General features: G+C 43.8%; 1 protein-coding gene across 1 annotated transcript in view; it reads left to right on the forward strand.

Annotated features, from left to right (window-relative positions):
* Positions 1-3,847: 3,847 nt before the first annotated feature.
* Positions 3,848-12,433, forward strand: part of FBXL7 (F-box and leucine rich repeat protein 7) — a 346,693-nt gene continuing 338,107 nt past the window's right edge. The window contains exon 1 of the mRNA XM_019753542.3: positions 3,848-4,402. Within this exon, the coding sequence (XP_019609101.2) occupies positions 4,366-4,402 (37 nt within the window). The 5' untranslated portion in view covers positions 3,848-4,365. The remainder of the gene's footprint in view (positions 4,403-12,433) is intronic.

The following is a 12,433-nucleotide window of genomic DNA, read 5'->3' on the forward strand; positions in this document are numbered from 1 at the left end:
GTGATATCTATTGTTCTGTCTTCCAATTCACTGATTCTCTCCTCTGTGTCTTCCATCTGCTGTTCAGCCCATCCACTAAGCTTCTCTATTTCAGTTATAATATTTTTCATTTCTGAAATAGTCATTGGGTTGTTCTTCATCTCTTGTTTCTTTGCTGAGGCTTTCTGTTTTTGCATCTATTGTAAGTATTTTTTAATGGTTCGGTGAAGTATGTTTTTCTATAGCTGCTTTAAAATCTTTGTCCCGTAATTCTGACATCTCTGTCATCTTGCATCTGTTGATTTTCTTTTCTCACTCAGTTTGGAATTTTCCTGGTTCTTGGCATAATGAGTGATTTTCCATTGAAGCCTGAATATTTTCATATTGTATTATGAGACTGTGTGGGTCTTATTTAAACGTTCTGTTCCAACTGTGCTACCTTATAACCGCCAGGTGGATGTAGAAGTCTAGGTTCCCCACTCAACCTCTGTAGACACTGGAGGTGATGGCTCCACTCTCCTGCTGGCTCCCCACTTGGTCCCCACTGACACTGCAGTCGGGGTAGGTCTATGACTCCTGCATGGGGGTTAAAGTCCTGACTTTCTACTGCCCCTCCTCTGAGGTCAGTCTAGCAGGAATGGGGGAGACACTTGCTCACTCCCTTACTGCCAGGGGCAGGTGGGTGTCTACTTAGGGTAGCCTGATCACGGACCCTCACTTGGTCACGAAGCTGACCACCATGACCACAGTAGGTGAGCTCCTACAGGAAGCCCACAGTTAGAATTTGGGTGAAACAGTTTTCCAAAGGATAGGAACTGGTGCTCCCAGAACAAGGAGATAAAAGTGCTGGTGGAGAAAAACAGGAGTTGCCTAATACATTATTATTCAGTTTCTGGGTGACTTGGAATGCTTACTAGTTTTTTTGTTTGTTTGTTTGTTTGTTTGTTTTGATTTAGTCAATGATTGTGGCCTCTTAAAAAAAGACAGAAAGAGAAAGTAGAATAACATTCAAATCATTTTATCTCTTTGTTCAGCATTCTTCCATTCTACAAGTATTTACTGAGCGATGCCTGTTAGTAATTGAGCTAGATATTGGGAACAATTTGGTGGAAAACACACCATTCTTTTCTCATGAATCTTTTCTTGTGAATCTATATTGAAAGTTGGAGGGTTAGGTTTTGGAAGCTGGGAATTGTTAGTTAAAATCATCTATTTGTATAATGTCTTAATACCAAAAATTAATACATATACACATGTGAATACACCTTTATTTTTAGCAGGAATAGTGCTTTTCTTTTTTCTTGTTTAATTGTTTTTTCCCCCCAAGATTTTACAGTGACAATGACAATGTGTATTTTTATTTTATAATCAAAATGATGTTACAGATTGTGGGGACAGAGCCAGGAGTGCAGTTTCCAGGCTCTCGGCCTCATGTGGAAAGGTGCTGGCTCAGGTACTAAATGGCCATCAACTGTGATTGGATGGCCACCAGCTGTGGCTAGTTGGCCATCAGCTGTAACCAGTGAGCCATTGGCCACTAATATAACTGCTGCGGCTACGTTGGGGAGGGGAGGGGAGGGGAGGGGAGGGGAGGGGAGTCGGTGGGTTGGCAGCAAAGCAGACAGCAGGTCGCACTTCGTGTGAACCCAGCCTCCAGCGAGAATATAGTGGTATGACTTCCCTACCTAAGGCTCTGTGGGTGTTCCTTTTTGGCCTCACCATGTCCTGCGTTCTTGTGTGGGGAGCGGGAGCAGAGACCCCACAGGCCGCCCCACATGACAAATGGCGCTGTGAGCAGGGTCTCCTGCAGTTTGGAGCGGGATCTGAGACCCCGTAGGCCACCCCGCACGACACAGGTCAACTGTTTTTTCTATTTTGTTTTAAACTGGAATTTTTAAAACTGGATTGTCATTGTATTTCTTTATGGCAGGCAATAGAGCTTTGAAAATATTTAGAGACTTAAATTTCAAAGGAGATAAATGTATTTACTACCATTTACTTTTCACTATTAGCTTTGCTTTGATATTAGAGACCCTGGAAGGTGACTCAACCAAAAAAAGGAGCAGTGACTCCAAGATGAATAATGGCCAGACCAAGAGAGGCGGTGAAGTGGAAAAGAGAAGACCTGAGAACCTGCGTCCATCAGATGCTAACACCTGGGCAACTCTAGATAGTTAAACTGAGCCTCAGTTTCTTCTCCTGTCAGGTTCCTGATTTGTAGACCTCAGGAGAGGGACTGAGAGCTGCAGGGAGACAGCAGCATATAACAAGCAAGTTGTCGGCTCTACACCAAATGTCAAGATGAGCTCCATCTACTTTATGGTGGGTTTATCTTGAACTAAGCTTCCCAAATGATCGGATTCAGGGCAGTTCCTTAAATGGTGATGGAAAATCCCAGGGATCAGGTGAGTAGAAATCCACTTCGGATAAAGATAGTGCAGTTGTCAGCTCATTTCGAGACTGGGTTTATGCTTTCAGGTGGAATCTCTGAAAACTCATTTAACGCTTCCAAATTTTTGACACCCGTCTTTCCTACTTAGGGCCCATGCCACAAGATTTTAATTTAACTCAATAGATATGGGAAGCACTCATTATTGGTCGGCCAGCGTGTTAGATTCTAGATACGAAAAAGATGAATTAAAATTCAGTCCTTAATCTCTTTGGACTGGGCAGTTGAAATGTTACCAGTGCAATACAAAACTATTTAATCCTGTCCTTGAAAACAGATGAATTTATGATTTTTTTCTTTCAATTCATGAGCTCTCCTGCACAATAAATCTGCATTTAAAAAATTTGAAAGATGATGTTTTAGCTTACCTTTAAGACAGAAAGTTGTACCAAATTAAAGGAAATTACCCAAATAGAATCTATAGGAAATCAAATCACTAACAATCTCTGCATATGATTGCAAACCTCTTAAGAAACTGGTAATTACAAAAATCCTGGTTCTCCATGCAGGTATCATATATGCTTATATATTATACATATATTCATATAAATATCATTCTATATGTTTATTTAATTTAATCTCCTAACAGCTATAAGGAGAAACTGAGTGCTTGCCTATCTACAAAGAAATTTGCGCTGGGATTGTACGGGTTTTTACTAAGATGCAATGTCATAAAATTCTAGGTCTTCACACGGAAATGGAATAAAACATTAGGAAGAATTTCTTTATTTCCATTAATGGAGGGAACACCAAAGGATCGTTTTTAAGGCTCTAGAAGTGCCATATAAATCTCCAAAAGAGGTTGCAGTGTATTAAACAAAGGATAACACCAACCACAAGAAAAAACATCATAGAACCAGGGAGAATATACACTTCCTGCCTCGGAAGCTCTTAAAAGTTCTGAGCCAGGAAACCTCCCGCACCGGGGCGGTGCATGTCTTTGGCTCTCGGTGACTCCCTGCTAAGTTGCCCTCAAGTTTTCCCTCCCGCTCTCCTCCATTCCCACCTCCGTCCCCAAATGTGGGAGCCGCAGGAGAATCACAGCAGATATACCTGAAATTGCCAGACACAATCAGACTCTGAAGCATGTTTATTTTAAATGCCCCCTCCCCTAAAATAGGCCATATTTGCAGGCAAAGTCAAGGGATTTCAAACGACGTTCGGAAGCTCGTCTTACAAATTGGGGGCCAAGCCTGTAAAAGAACAATAGTAAAATCGAGCCAAGAGCACGTTCCTTGGCTCAGAGCGGCTCGCGGGCGGCGCGAGGGCCTGCGTGGAGGCTGCGGCCGGCACCCCGAGCCCTGAAAAGGAGCGCTGCCCCTTTAAAAGGCCGCGCATCTCCGGGCCGGCCTTCCTCCCCGGGGCTCCAGCTGTGATTGACGCTGGGCGGCGAGAGGAGGCGCCTGGCGCTAACAAAAGTCCGGCCCGCGGGCGAGCAACGCCGGGCCGCGAGTCTCCGCTCGCTCAGGGCATCCGCAACAAGTGGCCGCCGCTCCCTCCCCGGGGAAGCCGCGAGCGCGCAGGGGCGGCCGAAGGAGGCAGCCAAACCGGGGAGCCCCGGCCGCCCGCGCGGCTCAGCGCCCACCACAGGGGAATCGGGGCGGTCGGATGGGGAACCCGCGGCGGCGGCGCGGCGAGCCTCTGGGCGGCCCCGGGGCGCGGGCTCTCCGCGGCGCTGCGCCCTGCGGCCCCGAACGCGGATTCTAAGCGCGGCGCCTACCCTCGGCCCCACCCGGAGCCATCGGGGGTGCCCGCAGGGGACGGAGCGCCCCCTTCTACCCAAGTGCAAGGGCCGCTCCCAGCCGGACCTCGGCCCCGGAGTGTGGGGTATGCGCAGCTAACGGTCCGGTCCGGCGGGCTTTCCTCGGGCGGAGCGCTCAGGCGGTGCGCCCCAGCGATGGAGTGTCCCGGGAGACGGCGGGCATGACGGCGGCAGGATGGGCGCGAACAATGGCAAACAGCACGGCAGCGAGGGTGAGTGGGCCGCCGTCCTCACACTCCCCAATCGCCCTCCCCCCCCTGCTTCTCGCCCTCCCATCTGGGAAGGAAGGTTCTCGCCCGCTGCCATGGCGCACACCCATTTGGCACCCTGTCAGGGCCGTCACCTTCCCCTTTGGCACAGAGTACTCAGGCGCCTGGAGGATACTTTCCCACCGTGGGGGTCCCCTTAAGTAACTTCCCAGGTTGTCCTTGGGATGGCTCAAGTTGCATTGCTGACATGTTTCTGAAGCATGTGCCTCAACTTTCCTTCCCTGGGCATCTGAGGTTTAGGATGATGGTTTGGCAGATGGCAGAAGACGTTTTTCAAAATTAACGCAGTGAAAACTTTCCCAGGCCTTTGTGCTCTAGTCCACTGGACTCTCCTGTAGCAGGAAAAACTTCTGGAACAAGTAGTTAAGTTTCCATACTCTGCTCACTGCCCCCCCCCCCTCCCCGGGCTGACAGCTTCGTGAAGCTGATCACCTTTGGGCCCCGTAGGGTGAGGAGTGGCGGGTGTGGGGGGGTGACTGGCCTCTCTCGGGGCTCAAGATGGGCAAAGGACCATCTGTTCCGTGGGGCTGGGAATTGCACAGAAATATTGCCTGTCAAGTGGGAACTTGGAAGTTGGAGAAACTTTAAACCCCACCTACTCCTAAAAGGATGATGGATGTGTGGGTTGGCTTCCCCCTCGCCCCTCCTCCCCCTCTTTGAATCAAGCCCTGGTGTTGTCACCCGTTGATTAACGGCATGCCCTTGATATGCATATGGCAAAGGCATTTATGTAGTTCCAAACTTAGGAAGGTTGGTCTTCCGTGAGCTTGGCTGGAGGGGCGTGGAAGAGACAGGGTCGGTTTTACAGCCCGCCCCCAGAGGACAGGCGGTTACAAACGGGGTCCAACGCCTGCAGACGGGTAGGAGTGCAGAATGGCTATTCAGCATGTGGTGTTTGGGAAACTCCTATCCTGCTAAAAACTTGGAGCTGTGGCTACAGAATGTGGATGTCTCTCCCCGTGTTTGTGGCTGCGTTCGTTCCCAGCGGCTTTGTGAAATTACAGAAAAAAACCGACCCTACGAAACCATATCTACAAGAACTTTTGTTTAAATGATTCTTTCCCAGATCGTCATGTTTTGAATTCCACGTATATGTGAAATACATATGTTTCCTTATTCTGGGCAGTTATGTGAGAGAGATTTTTTTTTTTGACAATTTCATTTTTAAAAAGATAAAAGGTTGTCTTTTTAGATAGCAGATGTGAAAGTATGCCAAAAAAGATTATTGGAGAATCTTGGCCACTCCCCAAAACTTCTTGGAGTTCATGTTTTAAAAAATTGTGGAAAAATGGGAGATTAAGCCGTCTTGCTCTGAGTTATTGAAAAGCTTTCAGGGAGTGAAGTGTGTGCTTGTCAATTCTGGGTGTGCATGCATTATGCTACCTGAACACCGTGGCAGGAAAGGGTACCCCAAGAGGTGCACAGTGTCTGTGCCCTATGTCCTGTGCCCCTAATCCTCTGCAACTTGCTCTTACATCCCACCGTTCTCGTATTGTACAGTGTGTGGTGTATGACGACTTCCTGTCTGAACAGCAGAGTTTTCAACCCTTGGGAGAGAAAAGGAGAGACAGAGAACTAATGTTCTCCAGCTGTTATCCGTAACTGCTACCTCTGCATTTTCACTTCAGCTGAAGTGAAATTTTACTGGGATCAGATTTAGATACACTGTGGATGTTTTATAGGGAAAACCTCCCGGGCTCAGCTGATTCAAGGGGGCCAATAGGAAGCTCTGGGAGGCTTGACTGAGTTTTGGCTGGAGGGGACACATTGTGTTAAGTTTACATCAGCTCTCTTCAAATGCGTGGGGATTCTTCTGGTAGGCAAGGCAAAAATAGAGAAATAGAAGTTACAAAAACTTAAAAAACAAATCTTTCCTCTCCCAGTTACACTGGGTGTCTCCTATATAAGGTTATAATGCATGTAACTGGGTATGGTCAACTTTGTTACACTGTGTTATTGGGTGATAAAAAATCTATGCAGATAAGCCTGTTGGAGTGTGATACGTCAGTGCCATCTTTCTTATCTAAAAAGTCAAATTTCAAAGAAGGTGAAAGCAACCCCCGGACATAGTATCTCTATTATCAAAGGAGATAGAATGAAGACAGTTTTAGGAGATGTAGTGCAATTTAGGTATGGTAGGTATATTTCAAACATAAGGGGGAATTATAAATAAATGCACATCCATGGCCTGCAGTGAGAGATTGCTGAACTATAAAATACTAGTGTTTGTGTATACTTTAAAAATCTGGAACTTAAGTATATTTTACAGTTGACACCACCATGGAAATGTAACCCCTTAAGTTTTCAACACAAACGGTGTTGAGTTCTTAGAATATTGAAAACTTCAGTATTTCATATGTAATCTCACTTTCTCTTGTCCTAGAAAACACCTTTTTCATTAAAATAACAACAAAAAATGATTCCCCAGACTTAACCTTAGCAGGTGAAATGGGGTGGAGTCTTGCTACTCCCTGTAATACAGGACTGGCCACAGCGCCACCTGGGAGTTTGTCAGAATTGCAGAATCTTGGGTTCCTCCTGGAACTACTGAATCTTCCATCACATGCACATTGGAGTTTGGGGAAGTTCGTGTGTAGCGCCCAGAGTATTGACTTGAAATCTGGAAATTTGATTCCAGCTTCAACTTAGCTACTATGACCTTGCTCGATTCCCCCAAATCTTGGGGTCTTTCTTTAGAATGAGGAGAGAAATTCTTTGTTGGCATGACTTGTCATAATCGAATCCTTGAGCATGTAGTCATTTATCTTATTTTGCCATTAAGGGACCACTTAAGGGAGGAGATCAGCTTTGGGGAAACATGTTATAATAGGGAAGTTGAGACTCTTACGGCCATGAGATCAGTAAATGCCCCTCCCCCTTTTGTCATTCTGTTCATCCCTCATTTCTATCTTCCTCACTCATTTTGACCTCCTCTCCTAACTCAATCGGTCCTGAAACCCCTACTTTTCTCCCTGGATTAAAGGTATATGTAAATCAGTAAGTGATTCCAAAGTGTTTTGTTTTCCTAAATATTTAGTGAACATTCAGGTTAATGATTTAATTTGCAACCATTGGGCAAATGTGGATTTTGCTCCATGAAGAAGTTACCGTACCATTCCTGATGATTAGCTTTCTAAGAAACATAAGCAAATGTCTAAATGATGAGTATGTTCTGGTAAATTCTTTAATGGAGGACTTTTGTTGTTGTTTTTTTCTTAATCTTATTTCAGAAAGTGTGAGTTTCAGCCCTTTGTAGAAATCTGGCAAATGAGTTGTGGTTATTCAAAGCCATCAGAACCATTAGCTTTGACTTGAGTTAAGCCAAATAAACAAATCTCTCTGTTCAAGTAGGAAGAGAGGAGCTGCCTTCCCTGCCTTTTAAGGTTTCTGAGCCTCACTCTCACTTACTCAGTGATTTCATTGTGATGTTTATTCTATTCCAGCAGGTCTGAGGCAGTAATACACTGTTAACAGCTCCTTTGCAGAATTGCTCCCGTTACTGAATTGGAGCTCATGAGGCCACAGCGATGAGGTTTGACCCTTGGTAGCTCTGCTGCTCTGTCAAGAGACTGGGGTCCCTTTTCACCATCACAGATCTGCGTTGTCAGATAAGAGCAGAGCCCGTTGCCTGCAATCGTAAATCATCACAAATACATTACCACCTTGAGGAACGTATCTTGAAATAATAATAACTATGGGAGCTAACGGTTATTGAAAGCTTACTATGACCAGGCACGATTCTAAGCCCTTGACATACACTGACTCACTTAATGTTTCTGAGGACCCTAAGGCGCTCCTAAGATCCTTATTTCACCCATCAGAAAACACAGCTGCAGAAAGGATGGTCATTTCCCAGGGTCCCACAGCTAGTGTGGAATTGGGACTCGGGGTCAGTCTAAGCCCAGACTCCTTTCTTCATTCATTCTACTATTAGATGTTGACTTGTTTCCTGCTATGTGCCAGGAAACAGATTCCTGGCAAATATCGGTAAACAGATAAAGATCCTGGCCTTGTGAATCTTATCTTCGTGTGTGTGTGTTTATAGTGAGGGGAGGTAGAACGATTAACATGTGTGTACACACACACACACACACACACACACACGATAATTCAGGAAACCATGTCATGCATTCCAAGGGCCTAAGGTCTTTGAGTAAAGAAAACTGTCAGGTTAAGATTATTGGGAGTTGGAAGAAAGAGGGTGTTGGTAGATTTAGTTAGTCACCGTGGGCCATATCGAAGAGTTGGCATTTAGACCAAGAATTAAGAGAAGTGAAGGATTGACCTTTGAGGATCCAGGGAACACGGTGACTTATCCTGAACCAAAGTGAATACAGGGTATAAATCATCATTTTATACAAAGGTAACATCATCAGTCTTCTAGAAATCGTCAGCCACAATGGAGCAAAGTCAGCCTGGCCACTGCAGCATATTTTTTGCCTAGAGTTGCAAATATGTTTTATCCAATTATACCAGATACTTTGTGACCGTTTTTGGCGGGAGGTGGGGGGAGCCTAGGGCATGCTCTTCTTCTTCTTTTTTTTAAATATTGAAATAAAAAATTTTATTGAATGATATTTGTTTGTTTGTTTTTTGTTTTAAATTAAAGTTTATTGAGGTGACAGTTGTTAGTAAGGCATGCTCTTCTTGCTGTGAACAGCTAATGTTGCCTGACTTAGATGCAGCCAAAGATTTCTGTAATTCTTCGCTAGAAGTATGTCTTTGTGTTTTGCCTCCAGTAAATAATTTCATTCCAATGAAAATCAGAAGATAAATGATCCAGATTCCATTGTTTGGTTCAAAGCAAAGCATTAGTGCAGCTAACAGTATCATCTTTGGTCTGACGATAAGATAGCTTCTTCAGTGATTTGGGGAATCTTTTTGTACATTTAAAACAAAAGAGAAGTAAGTTTTCTTTCCCCTTGGGAATCAACTCACAAAAACTTTGTCGTAACTCCCTCTGCCCTTTGAAACAGAATGAATTCTGGGTTGATTTTGAGTAATTAATAGTCATGTTTTCCCTTATATACTAGTGTCTCTGAAAGCAGTTTGGGACCCTTCTAGATATCATGCATCTTAAGATGGCATTAGGGGTGTATTAAAATATATGACAGCATCTTGAATAAAGTCTAGAGTGAATAAACTCTTTGAATAATGAAAAGGGAATAAATGAAGTTGAGACCCTTAATACATTAAAAAATGTAGTTGAAAAGTTGTTGTGATAAAAAGTAAATTTCGGAGAGCTGAGGAAAGACCAATGTGTGTAAGTTTCCAGAAGGTACATTTGGCTCAGTCTGAGGAAGAGGCAGTGATGAAAGTTATTTGCATCCAAGATAGACTACCTAGTGAGGAAGTGAATTCTCTGGCACGGGAGGGCGGTGATCACAGGAAAGGATTTTCCAGAGATTTCTGCATTGAGTAAGGGGTCTACTATAGGACCTATACCATGTTCGCTAATAAACATTCTGTCATGTGGGATTATGTTATGTTTGATAAAGTGATAATGTTTCATTCTAAATCATATTGCTACCTTTTCTCCTTCAAACACATCTCTAACATTTTAATAGTTAAAAGTACTCCTCCCCCTGACTTTTTGGGGGTTAATTCATTCTCCTCTCTCTTTCTTTGTGTATGTGTATTTGGGAAAACCTACTAATTTTATTTATTTTCCTGCCTTCTGTGGGATATAACCTCCTGCACCAAAAATCGGGTTTGATAAATGACTTGTCCTGTTTTCAGTGCAGTAATGGATAATGTTACCATTACATTTATTATTACCCTAAACCATGTAGATTTACTAAACTTGAGACAAGACCCTTAATTGTGCTTATGAGGTTGGACAATTACGTTTGCAAACTTGTTGCAATGATGTTGCTAACCTTTTTTGATATCAGAGGGATTATTATGAATTTGTATCAACTGGGCAAACAGTTAACCATGTTTACTATTTGGAAGTGCTGAAAAGTCTTTGTGAAAAAGTTCTATGACCTGAACTTTTTGCCAACAATTTGTGGCTCTTGTATCACGACAACGCACCAGCTCAGAGGGCACTGTCTGTGAGGGAGCTTTTAGCCAGTAAACAAGTAACTATATTGGGACACCCTCCCTACTCACCTGATCTGTCCCCAATCACTTCTTCCTTTACCCGAAGATAAAGGAAATATTGAAAGGAAGACATTTTGATGACATTCAGGACATCAGGAGTAATGTGACGACAGCTCTGATGGCCATTCCAGAAAAAGAGTTCCAAAATTGCTTTGAAGGGTGGACTAGGTGCTGGCATTGGTGCATAGCTTCCCAAGGGGAGTACTTCGAAGGTGACTGTAATGATATTCAGCAATGATGTATGTGGCATTTTTTCTAGGATGAGTTCGCAAACTTAATTGTCTGACCTTGTATGTTGAGTGTCTTTAATCTTTAATAAATGTTATAACTTTGTACATAACCTTTACCTGGTGTTATTGGTTAGTGCCACTTGATCAGAAGCCACCAGCTGACCAGCAGCTCACAGTCTGCCTCGTGAGACTGGCCCAGAGCAGCAGTTCTGCCACGTGGTAGTAAAGTCAACGTCAGCTGACCTTCCCCAGAATGTAGCTTCATTTTTTTGTTCTGGTTATGGAAATTTAAACCTCTTTTTTGTTTTGGTCTCTATATTAAATCGCTAGGTAGAATAAGACTTGCTCTAAAAGTTAAGTGTCTGAGAAGCCAGGCAGGGAGGCCAGTGATCTCAGATCAAGGTAAGTGGTCATTTGCAGAGGAGGCTGCTTGTCTGACGTGCTACGTGTGGGTGTAAGTGATGAGGGGGAAGGAGGAAGTGTGCGTAAGAACAGAGCTACCATGTTTCCCCCAAAATACAACCTAACCGGAAAATAAGCCCTAGCATGATTTTTCAGGAGGAGATCCCCTGAATATAAGCCCTAATGCGTCTTTTGGAACAAACCTTAATATAAGACCCGGTCTTATTTTTGGGGAAACACTGTACGCTCTGAATAATGTCAGCTCTGGACAGTGTCTGCAATTCCCCAAATATCTAATGGATGCACGCGTTTTCTAAAACAACAACCATAACAACACCGGTAAATTGGCAGAGGAGGAGCTTAGCCTTTTGGGGAAAACTGAATATTTTCTAACAGGCGTTCCCTAATTGTTCCCGAAAACCTTCCTGTTCTGTGTTTGATATAGTTTATCTCACAGGAAGTGATTCCCGTGGGTTCTGTGAGGACCTTGGTACCCTGGGAGAAGGGACAGAAATACCTGACGAGCCTGCATCCTTCCCAAGCCTGCGACACTGCACCGAGGACAATGGAAGCCTGTGGGCAGATATTTTCAAATGTGCTAGTTAAAACCTCAGGATGTACAACTGTCAAACTTCTGACATGAATAATCATTAACCATCTCTGAATTTTCCTCAGTAATGAAATATAAACTCATGGCCAATATTTTCCCCGTTCCAGTGTTGGAGGAGTAGAGACGGTGTCGAGCCGTAGATCTCTGTTAGGTTGTGCATTAGATGTGCTCGTTCTATCATTTCTTATTTAAATTCTAAACTAGTAACAAAATGAAAAGCAGTTGCTAACGCTGCATGAACTCATAATTGCGACTTTAGAAGCCCTGAGCAATGTGTACAAATGTTATTAAAATATTTTTTGTTTGCTACTCTTTCTGTGGTAAATTCCTTTGCTGCATTTTTTTTTTTTTTTTTTTTTTTTTTTTTTCTATTTTCCAAGCAGATGTAGCAGTGGAAAGAGAATCAAAATTTCTGGAGAAAAAAATTGAGGCATTTTTCTTATACTTACGGGTTGACCTTCTGGCTACCAGGAACCCACTTTTTTGGCAACGTAGAGAAGTAGGAAAAGGCTACTTATAGGTGCGCTTGAAGCTTTTGACCCAGTTGAATACTGGAGTCAAATTGTGAGGTCATCTGAGTTAAATCTAAGACGGAGGCCAGGTCTTACAAGGTCTTACTGGCAGAGG

The sequence above is a fragment of the Rhinolophus sinicus genome, chromosome 3 (assembly GCF_057876585.1).
Source record: "Rhinolophus sinicus isolate RSI-liver-muscle chromosome 3, RSI-T2T, whole genome shotgun sequence".
In the NCBI taxonomy this organism is placed as follows: domain Eukaryota; kingdom Metazoa; phylum Chordata; class Mammalia; order Chiroptera; family Rhinolophidae; genus Rhinolophus; species Rhinolophus sinicus.